The following is a 19,838-nucleotide window of genomic DNA, read 5'->3' as shown; positions in this document are numbered from 1 at the left end:
TTAGATAAGTACCAGATCGACATAATAGGGGTGACTGAAACAAAAAAGACCAAAACTGGTGAGATCTTTCTGAGCAATAAATACAAAATGTTATATTCAGGCAATGACAATCAAGGAAAAGAAGGAGTAGCCATAGTATTCAACACAAAATACGAGGTTAATCTTCTTGAATGGCAGTCAGTCTCAAGTAGAGTAATGTGGGCAAATATGAGAATGGGGAAGTGGACAATGAGACTTATTTCTGCCTATGGTCCCACAGAAGGTTCTACTAAGGTAGAAGTGGAAGAATTTTTTGAGGCTTTAGAGAGAGCAACTGACACAATGAAAAAGGAAAAAGTTTGTCCTTGTTGGAGATCTAAATAGCAGAGTAGGAAATGATTGTCAGTCATACAAAAATATTTTAAGAAAATTTGGAGAAAAGAGCAAAGCTAATAATAAGCAAATATCTGTTGGATAGCTGCTCAGGACATGGACTGGTTATTACTAACACCATGTTCCAACATAAAAATGTGCACAAATTCACATGGAGAGAATTACAACATGACAAAATTTCATGCCTGCTGGGGCATCACCTGGTTAAACAAGGACCCCGTTGTTTTCGCCAGGGAACCAGGGTGAACAGCGAAAAGTCAGCTACTGGAACAAATCTGAAAAGACACCAACTCAACATCAGAGTTAAAGATCGGTACTATCAACATAAGAAGCCTGAATGGCAAAGAAATGGAGCTTGCTGAGGAATTGGATAAGTACCAGATCGACATAATAGGAGGTGACAAACAAAAAAGACAAAAACTAGCGAGATCTTTCTGAGCAATTTGGGATTTAGCCGACCAAATTGTATTCTAATTGGTTAAACCAAAATAAAAAATGATGGTACAACATGACAAAATTTCATGCCGGCTGGGGCGTCGCCCGGTTAAACAAGGCCCCCCGTTGTTTTCGCCAGGGAACCAGGGCGAACAGCGAAAAGTCAGCTACTGGAACAAATCTGAAAACAAACCCCAACTCAACATCACCAGAGTTAAAGATCGGTACTTCAAAGTAAGAAGCTTGAATGGCAAAGAAATGGAGCTAGCTGAAGAATTAGATAAGTACCAGATCGACATAATAGGGGTGACTGAAACAAAAAAGACCAAAACTGGTGAGATCTTTCTGAGCAATAAATACAAAATGTTATATTCAGGCAATGACAATCAAGGAAAAGAAGGAGTAGCCATAGTATTCAACACAAAATACGAGGTTAATCTTCTTGAATGGCAGTCAGTCTCAAGTAGAGTAATGTGGGCAAATATGAGAATGGGGAAGTGGACAATGAGACTTATTTCTGCCTATGGTCCCACAGAAGGTTCTACTAAGGTAGAAGTGGAGGAATTTTTTGAGGCTTTAGAGAGAGCAACTGACACAATGAAAAAGGAAAAAGTTGGTCCTTGTTGGAGATCTAAATAGCAGAATAGGAAATGATTGTCAGTCATACAAAAATATTTTAAGAAAATTTGGAGAAAAGAGCAAAGCTAATAATAAGCAAATACCTGTTGGATAGCTGCTCAGGACATGGACTGGTTATTACTAACACCATGTTCCAACATAAAAATGTGCACAAATTCACATGGAGAGAATTACAACATGACAAAATTTCATGCCTGCTGGGGCATCACCTGGTTAAACAAGGACCCCGTTGTTTTCGCCAGGGAACCAGGGTGAACAGCGAAAAGTCAGCTACTGGAACAAATCTGAAAAGACACCAACTCAACATCAGAGTTAAAGATCGGTACTATCAACATAAGAAGCCTGAATGGCAAAGAAATGGAGCTTGCTGAGGAATTGGATAAGTACCAGATCGACATAATAGGAGGTGACAAACAAAAAAGACAAAAACTAGCGAGATCTTTCTGAGCAATTTGGGATTTAGCCGACCAAATTGTATTCTAATTGGTTAAACCAAAATAAAAAATGATGGTACAGCATGACAAAATTTCATGCCGGCTGGGGCGTCGCCCGGTTAAACAAGGCCCCCCGTTGTTTTCGCCAGGGAACCAGGGCGAACAGCGAAAAGTCAGCTACTGGAACAAATCTGAAAACAAACCCCAACTCAACATCACCAGAGTTAAAGATCGGTACTTCAAAGTAAGAAGCTTGAATGGCAAAGAAATGGAGCTAGCTGAAGAATTAGATAAGTACCAGATCGACATAATAGGGGTGACTGAAACAAAAAAGACCAAAACTGGTGAGATCTTTCTGAGCAATAAATACAAAATGTTATATTCAGGCAATGACAATCAAGGAAAAGAAGGAGTAGCCATAGTATTCAACACAAAATACGAGGTTAATCTTCTTGAATGGCAGTCAGTCTCAAGTAGAGTAATGTGGGCAAATATGAGAATGGGGAAGTGGACAATGAGACTTATTTCTGCCTATGGTCCCACAGAAGGTTCTACTAAGGTAGAAGTGGAGGAATTTTTTGAGGCTTTAGAAAAAGCAACTGACACAATGAAAAAGGAAAAGTTGGTCCTTGTTGGGGATCTAAATAGCAGAGTAGGAAATGATTGTGAGATATACAAAAATATTTTGGGAAAATTTGGAGAAAAGAGCAAAGCTAATAATAATGGCAAATATCTGTTGGATTTCTGCTCAGGACATGTACTGGTTATTACTATCACCATGTTCCAACATAAAAATGTGCACAAATTCACATGGAGAGAAGAGGCAAGGAATAAGAAAGTCTCATTGACTATGTTATTGTGCATAGTAATGTTTTCTCCCTGGTGCAGGACCAGAGTGTACAGAGGACTTGAAATTGGAAGTGATCACTATTTAGTCTTGAGCAGGATAAAACTGAATTTCATATTGAAAAGAATAACATGCAAGAAAGTTTTAAAGCAAATAAAAGTTGAGCAGCTCTTGGATGCAAACTGTAGACTAAAATACACAAAGATTATTGAAGGAAAAATGAAAGAGTTTGAGAACAGGAACCAAACCTTGGAAATTCAGTGGCAAGCCCTGAAGAAAACACTGATTGATTCAGCACAGAGGCATGTGGTGAGGTTGCCTGCAAGGATAGAAAAATTAGAACTCAATGGCAGACACAGGAAGTTAAAGAGCCAGTGAAGGAAAAGAAGAAAGCATATCAAAAGTTCCTGGCAAATAAGTCAGCTTGTGCTCTTAGAGAATACAGAGACAAATGTAAGAAAGATAAACAAGTCATGGGAGGACTTTGGCAAGAACACAGAAAATAAATATCAAGAAGGTGGCAAAATATTCTGGAGGTTGTTGAAGAAGCTTAGGAATGGAGGAAAGAGTGCTGTAAAAGTAGTTAGAGATGATAAAGGTAACATGAAAAACTGGGAGAAAAAGATATCCTTGAGGTATGGAGAAATTACTTCGAGAAATTGCTAAATGAAACAAGCAGTGATGGTACAGTGGTAAAAAACACTCAACAGGCATATAGTCAGGAATACATATCCATACTTGAAGTAGAAAAAGCCATCAAAGGCTTGAAATGTGGAAAGACAGAAGTAGATGATATTCGACCAGAAATACTGAAGTATGGTGGTATTAAAGTCTTACAATGGCTGCACTGCATAGTTCAGAAAGCCTGAACAGAGGGAAAAATTCCTGGTGATTGGAATAGAGCTCTCACAGTACACATATATAAAAAGGGAAATAAAACTGAATGCGAGAATTATAAAAAGGTATTTCTCTACTGAATGTTCTTCGTAAGATTTATACAAGTATACTTGAGAAACGGTTGAGAAGGATTGTGAAAGAAAAGCTTGGTGAAGAACAAGCTGGATTCAGGCCAAATAGAGGCTGTCAGGATCAGATCTTCACTTTACGACAAATAGTTGAGAAATCATGGGAATATAACAAAGATCCGTATTTAAGTTTTGTCGATCTGGAAAAGGCATATGACAAGGTGCCAAGAGAGAAGCTATTCAAAATGCTACAGTTATCTGGTGTCAATTGGGCATTATATCAAGCAATAGTTAGTCTTCATTTGAGTTTTAAGTCAGCAGTTAGAATTGAAGGAAGTACAGGAAGATAGTTTAATGTTAAATCTGGTGTGAGAAAAGGATGTACATTATCAATATGGATCGCATTATGAAACAAAGTGGTATTATACATGATATCAAAATTGGAGATGTTAATATCATCTCTTTGCTTTATGCAGATGATGTTATACTTCTAAATAAATCTGCTACACGTCTGCAAGATTCCCTGACTAAATTGAATAACTGTTGTAATAGATATGGTATGAAGATCAGCACTAACAAGACAACGAAAATAAGAAGAGCATTGAAAATATCAACTGCAATGTGAACAAAGAACCTGTGGAACAAGTAAAACATTTCAGCTACTTAGGCATGATTTTTAGTGAAGATGGTAAATTAAATATGAAATTGGACAACAGAATCAACAAAGCTGGTATGTTAGGAAGTCAATTGGATAAATTCATATGGAATGAGAGAAAAATTAGTCAGAACACTAAATTAACTGTATACAAGACAGTGTTCAAACCAGTTTTAACTTATGGATCTGAGCGCTCAGATACGAGGGACCGCAGATAAGAGAGTCTTGAGAAAGATTAGAGGCGTGAAGAGATGGCATCAATGGCAATATCATATTAAAAATGAGGATATTAGGAAAGAACTTGACATTGTCAGCATCCAGGAATGTGCTAGCAGAGCTAATCTTAGGTGGCATGGTCACTTAAACAGAATGGTAAAGAAAAGATTAGCAAAACAAATGTTCTCTGCTAGGTTGGCAGCAAAACGACCCAGGGGAAGATCAAGATATAGGTGGATTGATACGGTACAAAGTGCCTTTAGACGACAGAAATATAAGATCTGATAATATTGGAGTCTTGACAAGTGACAGACTGATCTGGAGGAAAATTGTAGATAGGAAGTTAGTAATGATGTAAATTTTTCATGTAGTACTATCATATCTGTACACCCCTTGAGGGTACATGGCAGGAATTTGATGATGATGAATAATTTAGATAGCAATGACTAGATTAATTTGGAAGAAAGCTGTCAACAAGAAGTTGGAAATGATGTACCAGAGATAATATCATGTTCAACTCTTGAGGGTACTTATCAGAAGATTAAATCCTCCAAGTTCACATTATAAATGGGAAATCAAGAAGCTTACCATTCCATGATGTCATTGTTCAACAAAATCAATTCTAAAAATTAGAATTCAGCAATATCCTATACAAACATACATTATAAAAATCATAACACAAAAGCACCTCCTCAATCTACTCTACTAATTTTGCACTGAAGAATTAAATTATAAAATTGCTATGACTTGTTATGTGCTAATACACACAAAGTACCTTACAGATGCAAAATTCCATACTTCGAGAAGACCAGAAACGTGTTCATCACATCAGAAAGAAATCTAATCTAGCCACTGCTCTTTGTTCATAATATGGAAGAGGACTGCCTTTATATATCAAAGTTAGTGCTCCAGCTATAAATAAATTATCCTATGCTAACTGGAATCATACAGTTAGAGTAGGATAATTGCCGCAAGGTTCTGTTCTTGGACCACTGCTGTTTAATTTGTTCATTAACGATATAGGGAAGGATCTGAGAGGAATGGTTCATTTGTTCGCTGATGATGCAAAGTTGGGTAGGGCAATAGTAAATGTAGATGATGTCAAAATTTTGCAGGATGATTTGGATAGATTGGAGGTCTGGGCTAAGGAGAATGGATGTCAATTTAATGTGGCAAAATGTAAGGTTATGCATTTTGGGATGAAAAGATTAGCAGCAGTATACCACATTGGTGGAACTGTACTCCAGGAGATTGATGAGCCAGGGATTTGGGAGTGTTGGTGGATAGGGAGTTGAAGTTTAAGGAGCACATTACAAAAGTGGCTAAATCAGCTCATCAAATCTCTTGGTTGCTGAAGAATACTTTGACAAGCAGAGACAAGCAAGTTATTGTTCCTCTGTATCGAACCTTGATAAGACTCCATTTCGACTACTGTGCCCAGATTTGGTCACCTAGGTTTCTTCTTGATGGGGATGAGGTTGAAGGGATCCAGAGGCGAGTGACCAAGATGATAGCAGGTCTATGGAATGAACCTTATGAGAACAGGTTGAAGATTTGCGAGCTGTAGAAATTGGTTGATAGGCAGTAAAGGGGAAATATGATTAAGACATTCAAATTGCTGAAGGGTTTCTATAAGATTAATTCAGGGGATAATTTTGAGAACAGGACTGGTATTGGGAGGACTAGGGGACATCCATGGAAGCTGGGCAAGAGTGTGGTTAGCAATGGTGTTAGAGCTGGGTTCTTTACTTTCAGAGTGGTGAATGAGTGGAATAAGCTGCCAGAGTCTGTTGTGGGTGCTATGACAGTGAATGAGTTCAAGGCAAAGTATGATAGATACTGTGTGAATGTCGAATAGTTGTGATGGACATGATGTTTAAGGCCTCCTTCGATGAGTCTAAGGACTCCTTGGAGTCGTCTGTAATAATAATAATAATTTATTTTAATGACATTTATAAAATCTAGCCAATACTGTTACATAGATTACAGATGAATGCTCAATTTTTGAAATTGTTCCTTTTATGCACACATATGGCATCACTCTTGTTCACAACATATTCCTCTTATAAATCATAACATTTTTCTTAAATGTGAAAGATGCATTATTAAACCAAAAGAATATAGAAAACTTATTGCATACATGAACCGGTATCCAACTGTCCTGTAGATTCAATTTTAGAAATTAAGAGGCCTGACTGCAGATATTCTGAAAAGTCAGTATGAACGAAGAATTCTGTTAATAAAAATTCTGATTAGGAGCATTAAAACCAATTTATCTAAAATCATTTGTTGGATTGGCTTGTTTAGAATTAACATCAAGTGCAACTTTCAAATTTGTGTTCACAGGCTGATTTAACGAGTCTGCAGAAGGAAACTTAATTTTGCTACTTCTGAGAACAGACAACTTGAGGCTTTAGCTGAAAAACCTAGAAACTATCCATAGCATCCTGATAGAATTCAAACTAAGGTCTTCCAAATAAAAAAGGTATCTCACGCAGATATATCTGACTGAATTTTCTCTAACATTTACAATTCTAGTCTATCCAACCAAAAGGTAAGAAAGAGGAATTGTGGATTTTGAATGTACATAATTCTATTATATAACTAAAATGATCAAGACAAAATTTGAAACTATTATGGATTGCTAAATAGTAGGTCAAATAACAGAAGCACAAAGCATGCCCATATATACACAAACTTAAATGTGAAAAGAGAAAAGCAAAACATTAAAACTTACTCAAAAACGGTGCTATCATTTTGATCTCCCCATATTAAGATTTCAGCTATGGACCTTAATGTCTCTACTAGCAGTCCTTTATTTTGTTCTGTTACAGTTTGATTCTTTGACAATAGGTAATAGAGATATCTAGAGAAGCAAAGCAGGAGTATTATTAAATCATGTATATTAAAATGAAAGTTGCAGGCATTCATTTAAAAATAATTTATATTAAGTTATTCAATCATAAATTTTAAGTAACAATTTACAGGATATCCAGCCATATCTTCTCCAGTCAGAGTTATTTCTACCAACTGACTAATTTATGACTATTAATCTATTTACTAGGCTAACCGCGCGAGTTCGTGCAGTTAGCCTAGTGGCTATGCGCTTCGCAACCATATGCCTGGGGAAGGAGTGTCCTAGGTTCGATTCCCGTCGGTGACATGAGGAGCTGAAGGCTCTTCCTCAGCCATAGCTAAGTTAGCCAGTCTTGAGCGTGGACAACAGGGTTTTTTCCTCAGTTTATTCTGGAGTTTTTCATCCCACAAAGCAGGCAAACTGGCCTTGAGAACTTAACACTACAGGCCATAGGATATACCAGGGCATAGGGCTGACCACCTTATCCTGTAAACGGATTGAGGTCCGATGATCAATGGACCCCCGACACCGCAAGGTAAAAGAGGGTATAAAGAAGATGAGATGAGACTAATTTATAAATTAAATGACAGCAAGTCATCAAGTGGCCAGTGGCAGAGGACCAGTTTACATCAAGCTAGAAAATGTGTCAGTGGCATGTAGATTACTGTATTTAAATAGGTTACAAACCAAAATGTTCTCGGTTCATATTTTATGCACTTTTGCAATAGACTTCTCACTGAGTCATATTGCACTCACATGTGCATGCATGCACATGTAAGTGCAAATATGACTGATGCAATATAGGTTTTACTGTCTTGGGTGCAGGAATGATATAAAAAGCTTAAAAATAAAATAAATTTAAAAATAAAATCCAAAACAATACGTTATAAAATTATGAAAAGTTATAACTGAACACAACTTTGAAATAAAGAGTTCTACATAGAACTAATCGTTAAGGAGCCCTATCTTTCCTCTCTACAATTTTGTATTGCTTTTCTGAATTTACAAGTGAGGTGACTAGTTAGTTATCTTCAGAAGATGATTCTATTAGTCATTCTCACAAAACAGACATCAGAACCAAAATTCATTCTCTATGGAAAGATAGAACAGCCTAAATTTTATTGAGATACCAACAACTTAAAAAAAAAACAAGCATCTTCTAAAAAAGCAGTCTCTAAAAAATAAAGCACTTTGGCCAGCCAAGATTAAATCAATTATTCCTCCACATGCAGTCACTGTTCACAAAAGATTTCAAAACCAACAATGCCAAGTCTCATAACCAACAGCATTAACAGCTACCTATAAACTCAAATAATATATCCAGTTTTTCTTCATCTTGAATTGTCATCTGCTTTGAGTACTAACATTAAAGCATACTTGTATCTAGAATGTTGCAACTTGGTTAATAGTCTGAAGAATGTTTTTGTTATTTGTTTGAAAAAAAAAAAAAAACTAAATATTACATTAGCATTTTATTATCAGAGACCTCCAGCAATTGGAAAGTCTCATGAAGGGATGCAACATCACCCACACCAGCTATCATACCTTCTCTTAAACACAATCACACTAGATGCACTCCCTGCTTCAAAAGGCAAGTTGAGCACTCACTGCCATGTGAGAGAAAAATCTCATTTCTTTTAACTACCCAAACTCAATTTCAATGGTTGCACATATCTCCTGATGATGTGAAACAGGAATTTCATGAAACTAGTTGAGTGCCTTAACAATTTCACTACCAGTTGTTCTACGTGACAAAAATACTGATATCAGTAAAGGAGAACCAGAATCCTGTAGAAGAGCTATTTAAGTAAAAAACTTTCAAATAATCAATCAGGACACAAAAAAAAAAGTATCTCAACTTGAATAAGAGAAATTATACTAACCATGAATACCAACAGGCCAACATAAAACAATGCAACTCAGTTGCACAGTGCTGTATATATCTATTCTCATTTCCAGCCATTTTAGTAAATTTGTTCTATAATTTATTCTTAGTTCACCTATGTAAAATCAGTAAATGATCTTCACTATCTTTCCAAAAGTATTAGAATATAAAAAATTCAGACAAATGGCAACAAACATTTTCAATATGATATGAATCCTTTTATTTTATATATGTATGAATTTTTTCTAATGCACACCATGTGATATACTTTAATATCAATAAAAAAAAAAAATACTTGGCTATTTCTCATGTAAATATCCTTTAACCCCCGCCCCCAACCAGCCATGACATCTATAGACGTTGAGCTAAATCTGGATACAAAGCTCTAAAACCCATTGAATAACATGGATAAGAAGTGCAATTTGGTGTGACTATTTCATCCACATTGTCTGGTAGGGAGGTTAATTTTCTGAAGCATAGAAAAGCAGAAAGCTTTTCTATGCTTCAGATCCTAGCTTCCATGGGCAATGTATTATCACTGACATCTGATCACAAATGTCTGAGCCACAGCTCACCAGATTCTTGCTGATGCAAGATCCCTCGTGCAGTGCATATAACCATTTGTCCTATTTGCTTGTGAAATGAATGATTCTGCAACAATTGTGGAAACTTATTTTTGCAAATTATCTCACTGATCTTAAGCCTCTTTCTTAAAAACAGGGCAAATCTCATTGTAATACTGGTATGGTTTAGTATTATGAATTATTTTCCTTGCCTAGTGCAAGATCCTACTTATTGCAAGCATGAAGGTCTTGAAAGTTTCCATTTCTAAAACAAGATTAGAAGAGTATCCAGTTAGGAACCTTCATAACTCGCTAAATGATTAAACCTCCAAGTCTTACATTCAAACTTGTTTAGAATTTTTCACTGTGGTACTTCCACAGGGGGTGCAGCATTAATGCCTATACAATACCAATGACCTCCACCATATCTTTATGAACAATGTTCCTAGTCACTGCTTTAACTTACCTAGTAGCATTAGCAAAGAGTATTGTGCTAAATACCAGCACCTAATTATATGATGATTTCCAGGCATGTTAAGATATAAGCTTCACTAACAGAGCCTGCAAGTAATTTCAAATTGTAAATCAGAACTGACAAATACACAAGAAAGTAAATAGTCTGATATTAAATCAAACATCAGGTGTGTACAAAACACCCTCAATTAAAGTGCAGAGTAGAACAAAATCCCCTTATATTTTGAAATTATTAAATCATTTTATTATTATTATTATTATTTGTAGTTTATGAACACTTCTGACATAAAATATTATATTCATTTCATAACACTGCAATGAAGATGACATAAGTATTATATAATGCAGCATTCATTAATTAACACTTGCATTATAAATTTATAGCCCATTGTTTTATAGAAGAAAAAGTTATTTACATAATAATAAAAATTAACATAATAAAAGGAACATCACACCATATCTATGAAAAATGAAATAAATATACCACAATATTGAAAATGTCATTAGACATCAAAGTTTATTTTATTTTCACCTGATGCCATGACATATACCACTCAACAATTCCTGCAAGGTCTTCCTCCTGTTTGCATAGTCTCCAGACAGATTCTTCAAGTACTGTTGATAGTACTTTGAGGCATGTTTGGGTCTTCTTGGAGGCTCGGCACAAGAATCCTTAATCAGGGCTGCTGATTCAAGAGCTATTAATATTTTCTAATACTTTCAATGGCCTTACAGATTGTTGGGTGGTCATGTCCCACATGCCCATGAAAAGGAAAATTCCAATTCACCAATGGTTGCCTGGTGGAACAATGGAGGAATCTTTCTCAAGCATACTGAAGGAAGTATATTCCATCAGGAAGAGCTGGGCTGGATGCAACAACAAGTGCCAAATACACAGGTGCTACAGAAATAGTCCACATGGGCATCCAGTCTTTCAACATCAGGTATATTCATCATCAGATAATCCATCAAACTAGCCAGTTTGTCCATTGGTAGAAAAGCCAGTTCATTCAACATTCCACAAAAATGTTTGACCTGCTCATCATTCCTGTATGTGGCAATCAGCAAACTTTGCACCTTTCTCCATGTACTTTGGATCAGCCACATGCTGTTCTGGGGATGTAGAAATAGAACTGATCAAAGCACATTCAAAATCAATCACAGTGGCAGGATATGAATTGAATCCTAGATGACAGCATTTACCCAAAATTGCCCAAATGAGTTCTTCATAGATTGAATGGCACTTCGTAGATAGAAAGGTATACACACGTTGCAGCAGATAGCCCAAAGGGAGCTCAATTGATGTATAATTGCTGGAATAGTTTTGGGGCTGTTGCAAAAGTCGCATCCATAAACCATGTGTTGTTGCAGGTCAAATATTCATATGCCTGGTTTTTTGCAAAAATTACGATTCTGTCAACTCACATTCATTGTCACAAATTAGGAAATCTTTGTATTCCGGAGACTCCACAGTTTTCCCATTCGCCACTGATAAGCTCTAATTCTCATAGGGATGTTGGATGATTTGACAATGATCCTTTCTGTAGATAGTCAAAAGTCTAGTCAGTCAATACATAATGGACTTCAAGTGGTTATTGTTAATATAACTGTCTGCAACAATATGTGCAGGTCTAGCCCTGTTGTCAAAGCAACTGCCTTTATGATGTGCTTTACTTCATACTGTGACCAAGAAAGTAGTTGCTTCACCTCCAAATCTGTATGATCACAACTTTGGTAAGAAAATTCATTCCTCTGGGAACATTTCCAATGTATTTGTGTACTATTAGAGCTCTTCTTGGTGATAAGTAGCCTTAATGCTATTCTTCTTGATGATCTCCATAGTGGTTGAAGATGGATATATTCTCTGGGTGGCTGAAAAACATCTAATGAATGAGTAAAAAAAAACACTAGAAAGCTCACAGCAAACTATTTCCACAGACAATATCATGATAACTGAAGGAGAGCTGATGCCTCAAATTAATCTAGTCATCAAGCCAACCTATATACACACAACACCTGACCTGCTCTCACCAGCAGTGACCTGATGTTAATTCTGATTTAATCACTGATTGACTACTAAGCTATAGGTTTAGTTGACATGATCACTAAATAGTGCCCATTATGATATTCAGACAATGAGAATATTTTTCAAGATTAATTTATTATTAAATTTAATTTATTATAATATTTACGTAAATGTTTAATTCATTATTATATAAACAGAAAACATATATTCTGTAAAAAGCCTGAGAACAGAAAAAAAAGAGGATTTTTGTCCTACTTTAACACTTTAATTGAAGGGGTCTTTGTCCTACACTCAAACCTACATCAAGGATGGATATTATTTTCTTTCTTGTTCAGAATTTATATAGACTACATTAAGGAAAACAATACTATTAATTTAAGTATAGTTTCTGGGAAAATTCCCATGTTACTCCTCTTAAACACTATTAATATAATTACGGCTATTATAGCCTGTTTTTGTTTAGGAGTGTCCCTTATTTTAATACATTGGCTAACATTACTCAAAAAAGGGGTGTGTGTATATATATATATATAATTTTTTTTTTTAGGATATTATGGGTGAGTATAGAAGGCAATATGGCAGAATAAAAGAGGCGGAAAAAATTTTGTACATACCTTGTTTTTGGTTCTATGATGCCTTCCAATTCCAAGATCTTGCTGAAGGTTGTTTATAAACGGGGAAACTGGGACTGTGTCCCAGTTTCCACATAAGGATATTCTTCCCCTTTGTTCCCCCCCCCTTCCCCCACAAAAATGCGGCCCTAAACAAAATAATATGCACCCCCGTGTTGTCCTGTAACAGAAAGATGAAATTGAACATCTTCAAAGAAAAATGGTTTAATGAGGAATGGAGTGGTCAAGCTGCATATTGTTACTTTTAAAAAATATAGCAGAATTTCACATAGCATGTGGGGGCTTTACTCAACCAAATGTGGCTGAGTATTCACTCCAATTCAAACAGGATTGATCCTTATCCTCAAAGGACATTCCAATGACAGTGGTCATCCACCTAAATGTGTGCAACATCTTTCTGGTCATCTACCTCGATAAAGTACAAAAGGTCTTTCTGTTAACCCCAGCATTTGTGAGTGCGCATACAATCAAAACTGTCCAATATGTGAATTTTGTACAGATAATATCAAAGCATTTAAAGACTACAGAAGAAGACATTTCTACTTGTGAAGTAACTGCACTCACACTAATGTTGCCCATTAGTCACTGCTCTAGTAAATCCTGCACTGTTGTGACCTTTTTAACATGTGCTTGTTAAGCAGTTTTCTGTGGTTATCCAGGTGCTATCAAAGAATCTTATTTCTTTATGACCACATGGTGAAAATACAGCTCTCTGCATGTGTTTTTCTAATAATGCCATTCTTAAAGTACTCCTACTATTAGGAAACATCACTAGGAATGTGTAATCTCTTAACAAGACAGTTACGTTGTAACTAATATTGATATTAAACAATTATTACTTGGTCACCATCAGTTAAACAGTATTAAACCGTTACTAATATTAAACACCTACAAGGCCACAATACAGAATGTGTAGGTACAACTATTTTGTCCTGGTGTTGAGAACGTAAACTATTTTGTTCAATCTTTTTCCTGAATTTTGAATTATACATATTTCTCTTCAGTATGACTACAAGAAGTTCCATAGAGTCTCTATACAGTTTAATTATAATGACCTTATATTTAAAAAATAAATAAATTTAAAAGTAAAATCTTCATTTTCTTTCATGAACTATAAAATGAACAAAAGCAATGTTTTTTCCTTATACTTCCATTTGATAATCATTTATTTTAGGTGAAAGTCATCTTTGATAATATTCAGTATAGTTTAGTTATCTGTAGCAAAAATACCATCTTCTCAATAAGGAAGTACATGAAAAATTCTGCATTGTGAACAGGAGATCTTATGTCTGAATAAAGCAGGTAGATTGCTGCCAACCAACTCAACACACTTCACTGTCCATGAGCAGGTGTGTGTGTTTATGATCTACTGTAATCTTGCAAATACAAATAGTGGGATGATACTGTGCTGCAATTTTGCATCCAGAAAAAAATTCACAAACCACTAAATAACAGAAAAAAGGTAATACTAACCAAGTGTTATTATTCATTTACCATCAGTAGATAAAAGAAATCACATATAACCAAGTAAAATTCAATTCATTAATTCAAATCAGATGCAATCATTTGCCAGCCTGTTTGTCTGGCATACTTGCTTTCCAAGTAACGATTCTGTTAGAGGAACATTATTGCCTAGCATAAGACGACCACATTGTTTACTGAAGGTCTAAAGTGGCTTGAAAACATTCAGGTTTTGGGATTATGTAACCTATAATATCCCACAGTATTACCACTAATGTCACTAATAGTAATGTACTATAGGTTTACAACCTCTCATGAGTAAGATTCTCCTTAAAGAAGAACCAAAAGTCCTTCTAGATGGGAGGGAGGGGGAGGATCAATAATGAAGTAGCGAGTCTAGAGTAATACAAGTATTATTACTTTTAAATATTTATATTTTCCCATGACAAGAAACTTTTTAAAAAAAAATAGTCTGGGGAGCACTACTTGATGGTGCATCTCAGCAGGATGGTGATCTCATAGCAGGTAATGAAAATAGCCTATTTGCTTAAAGACTTTCAGACAAAGCCATGCCATGGTGGGGATTCAATACACAATCCAATGGATAGCGTAGTGGATAGCATAGCAACGCTATTCACTCAGCCAAAAAATAAAAAAATAAAAAATACTTAAGTTGTGTAAAGTAACTGAACAACAATCAGTGAGAAGGCAGGATAGAATATAAATACAAGATGGTCAGAAAATTATCCAAGAGCTTTTATGTGTAGAAAGCAAGGATGAAGGGGGGGGGGGATGAAATAATTATCTAAAATACTAAATTAACAGTATACAAAACAGAAACTAATTTTAACCTATGGATCTAAAAGTTACACTGGAAAGAAAAAGTTAATTGAAAACCACATATATAACAGCATCCTGAGAAAAAGTAGAGAAGAAAATGATGGTATCAATGTAATTTGTAGTTCCATAGAAGAGAACTGCAAGATCTAATAATGCTCGAGACATGAGAAAGCAAATTAATACCGAAGAAAACTGTTGACAATAATAATGCAAAGTTAACTGTGCAGGGCTATAACAGAATACATATACATATCACGAAATGACTTCCTTGATTGCAAGATCATCTTATTCTTGCCACAGTTCATATAAACATAAAATATGATACCCCATCACCTGCATAAAATGCTTATTTTAAAAGCTATTCCATATATCTCAAACAAAGTGAAATTTTATTTTATATGAAGTGAACAATAAACCAAAAATATTCTGACAATTTGTATTTTCATAAAGTTCTCACTTTTGAAATCTTTATGGTTTGAAAGACACAATGCACACTGCATGATCACTTGGTATAAAATTATAATTGCACACCATTTTATTAAAGTCTACCACAAATATAAAAAGCCTTTCAAGGTTCATTAATTGGTTTTTACACTGTGATGAGGAATTGCATTATGAGGACTACATATACATGATTAAAAAGGCGAACTACTGCAGTACTCTAGGTTTCTCCTGAATCTGATGAGAATAAGCAATCTTGAACAGACATCAGTGAAACCTTAATCACTACTTTTAAGTGGTGTTGACAAGAAAACTAGCACCAAAAAGGTTATATCAATATCATATTTTATACCAATACACAAACACTGCTTATGTATTGATATACAATTTTCATCCTTCCTACTGGAAATTATAATTTAACATTTTTTCAGGTAACACCAAATGGAACTGCAAAATAGACAGAAAATGTTGATTGTGGGTGCCTAGTAGGATAATATTTCGATTCATAATAAGATTAATAAAACACTGGGGCGTGTTATGTTGAGAGATCCAGAGTATAGCAGAGCAGACAGCATTAGTTTTAAAGCTGAACATAAACAGCAGTCAACTACTAATCTTTACGCTAGTCACATTTTTGTTAATACTTACTGAGTCCAACATCATCATAGATTTAGTGGTGTGTGTGTGTGTGTGTGTTTACTGCAATTTGCAACAAGGCGTTCATCAGTTATTTCCCCATCAATGGTCAAGAAAGAAAGAAATACATGGCAATTTTCTTTACCTGCTGTATTTAAAAATAAACCAATTTTTCATATAAGCATTTTTATTTGTTGTATTTACACATAAATGTGGCAAGGAAGCAATAAGCGCGAGTAGACTTTCCGCTGCACTGCTGAATCTAAGAAAAAACACTGAATTCTCATCTCACATAAATAACAGAGCTGGCCAAAAACTTACTTCAGGTGTTCTAAGGAATGGGGATTTTTCGGCCTCCAGAGACCACCTGAAAACCATCCTTTGTTTCGAAACATATTTAACTATTGATCACATCTTGTTTTGCTTCACTGTAACAAAGCAAAGAATAAATTCAAACTCCTCTACTTTTATTCTCCCTTCCTCTATGCACAAGCCACATCCTAACTGAACATCAACGTTCATGCTTACACTACATTTCGATGAACACTATGCAATACCAAACACACTGATACAAACTTCGGTAAACAACTAAACTATACGCAAAAGCCCATACCTTCATGGGGTAATAAGTATATTAGCATATATAGCGCCACCACTCAGCGGTGACTTTCATTCGAAGCATACGAAAAATTGATAATCATTTCTTATTATTTCCAATATTTCTGCTCACTATTTATCACTGATATTTATTATTCGCATATATATTTAGTTTATTTCATTCTTATTTATTTAACGGAAAATTTTGAAACTATTTGGGTTTTTTTTTTTCGTATGAATATTTTAAATCAAATTGAAGATATAAACTTTCGCAGAAGATTACCTGTGTATCCCTGTGGCAACATTTTGGTATCATCATTGTCGACCGTGAGAAGAAAGGCTGTCATACTTTCGATTCTAGTTATCGAACAGAAAAATTTGCAAACTGACTGAGAAAAAAATACATACTTTAGTGCACTTTTTTTTATCAGCTAGTTCCAAAGTTGGACGATCTCTGGCACTCAAGAAAAACACGAGTTTTTAACTCCGTATCTCAGAAAACAATGAACAATAGAACCCACCGAATTTCAGACGTCAACAGGAGTGTTCAGAATCAAGAAATGTCGAAGTTGTCTGCTGTACTTTCTCTCACTCTCGATGCCTTGAAAATTATCAGATAACTATGAAACCAGTAAGTGTGAAAACTAGGAGTGCACATCGGATTCCATCTGTTTCCAATGAGTATAATTATTACATAAAATACTCCAGTTGAAAATTATTATTTAAAATTTATTGTGTTATTTACAGATGAAGCATTATTTATGACAGGTGATGTTTTCAATTATCACCAATGCCAGATTAAGGGGCATGCTGACCGGTCGCCAAACGTAGGGGGGGGTAATTACCAGGCAATGGAAGCATCGCTATACTTTCTTTAGCTCCGAGAATATGCAAATATTGAAAGAAGAAAATAATTCATTATCTTCTATTGAAAACTGTAAAAGGAAATTAGAAAGAGCAAAATATATTTCTAAAAGTGCAAAATATTTATATAACTTTCTAAAACCAACAAACTAATCTAGTTCTACCTTCAATTAAAATTTCGATAGAAGAATATACACCACGTGATGAAAATTCTAGAGAATTAAACTCTGGTGATATAAATCGAAAAGAAAAAGATCATAGAAATGAAAATAATAATTCACAAATTTCAAATTCAAAAAAAAAGCAGTTTACTTCCGGAAAACACCAATTCGACGTTAGAAACTTTACAATTTTTAAAAGAAAACAATTTGCAGAATATAGTTCCAAATTCTTAATCCGACCCAAATACATGGGTCGCATTAAGAATTTTCTTCACAATTCTTATAACTGTAGTAACACCTGAAAGAAATTTTAGCAAATTAAAGCTTATCAAAACATGTTTGCGATCGACAATAGGGAGTAAGAGATTAAAATTCAGAAAACATAAATTAGTGAAAGAATAAAAGCTTTGCAGATTTAAATTCAAGAAAAAAATATATCTAAATTATAATTGATTAAATTAAAATTACAGTATAAAATCAATCCATTTTGGTTTTGTAATCATTTTTTTTTTTTGTTTCTTTTTTATGTTTTAAATCTGAGTGAATAAAAATGATAAGTAGAAATAATGAAGTTATAAATAATTGGAAAAAATACTTATACTTACAATTAGAAAGAACTTAAGTATATAAAAAAACTTAGGGGTACCATAGACGGGCCTGGGGTGCCAAATTTTCTTGGTTCGGTACTGATTATCACAAATGTGTTTATTCTCAAGATAATCAGTTAGATGCTGACAATCACTTATTGTAAAAATGAATAAATAAATAATCAGCTAATGCCTTTTATTCTCTTATAAAGAGTAGGTGAGGCATTTTAACCCTAAATCGCTTTTGGAGACTCAGTGGGCTGTTCAATCAACACCAGTAGCCAATGAGAGATAGCTGGTCCAAGACTATCACTAATGATAAACAGCAACCAATTAAGAGATTGGCAAACAAGTGCTGCATCTCTTGGTACCTAACCCTAACAAGATATGTTATTGTCTGGAACAGTGTGCTCTATGGTCCATTTTCTTGAGTTTACAAGACGAAAAAACTGATTTTCCTGGGAAAGAAAACCCGCTTCCCCTTGTCAGAGATTAATTAACTTGGGAACCAGTCGAAGAAAGGATTAGAAAATGTTTCTCCAGCCAACGACTAGACTTGATCATCTTCAAGCAACCTAGTGCAGATGATGGAAACGCCACTTCCACTGAACTACATAAGGTCGCTTATGTTATAAGCGGCCTTGTGTAGTTCAGTGGAACTAAATAAGTCGCTTATATTGTAAATTACATATCATTCTAGGCGAGAATACTGGCGACATGTTACGAAGAAGGTTATTCCTTACTCATTCATAAAGTTTATTTTGTTTCTTTTCTTTTCGCAAATTCTGTAAGGAGAATTTTGATATCCACTAGTAGGATTAGGGGTAGATCAAACCTCCTCGATCAGTTCATTTCTGATTTTATTATTATTATTATTATTATTATTATTATTATTATTATTATTATTATTATTATTATTATTATTATTATTATTATTATTATATAACACCTCCAGGGAGTCCAGAGACTCATCGAGGGAGAACCTACTCTATAACTCAGTCTATTTTCTACAGCTCATTCTAACCGCGACTAAAAATTTAACAACTTAATATATTACAACTAATTCTGTTGGTAGTTACATATGTCTAGCATCTCTCAAGTTAGAAGTTGATTGGACAGCCCAATAATAACACATGTTGCTTTTTTTTCAGTCCATTTAGGGATTTGCTTAATCCATAAATCGTTTTTTTTTTATTTTGAACAGATCTATTTCAGATTGACTTACAAAATTTAAGGGTTTTTCTTTTCTTT

At 34.8% G+C, this 19,838-nt stretch overlaps 1 protein-coding gene across 3 annotated transcripts in view; it reads right to left on the bottom strand.

Annotated features, from left to right (window-relative positions):
- Nucleotides 1-16,966, bottom strand: part of ema (C-type lectin domain containing ema) — a 335,572-nt gene extending 318,606 nt beyond the window's left edge. For all 3 annotated transcript variants that reach the window (XM_090407474.1, XM_090407476.1, XM_090407475.1), the window contains exons 1-2: nucleotides 16,700-16,966; nucleotides 7,301-7,429 (exon numbers count right to left, since the gene is read on the bottom strand). In XM_090407474.1, coding sequence (XP_090263600.1) covers nucleotides 7,301-7,429; nucleotides 16,700-16,773 — 203 coding nt within the window. In that variant the 5' untranslated portion in view covers nucleotides 16,774-16,966. The remainder of the gene's footprint in view (nucleotides 1-7,300; nucleotides 7,430-16,699) is intronic.
- Nucleotides 16,967-19,838: the final 2,872 nt, after the last annotated feature.

Source organism: Typopeltis vanoorti, chromosome 17 (genome assembly GCF_054136105.1).
Source record: "Typopeltis vanoorti isolate ZY-2024b chromosome 17, IOZ_Tvanoo_1.0, whole genome shotgun sequence".
Classification (NCBI taxonomy): Eukaryota; Metazoa; Arthropoda; class Arachnida; order Uropygi; family Thelyphonidae; genus Typopeltis; species Typopeltis vanoorti.
Note: the sequence above shows the minus strand (reverse complement) of the source record. Positions and strands in the feature narration are given on the sequence as shown.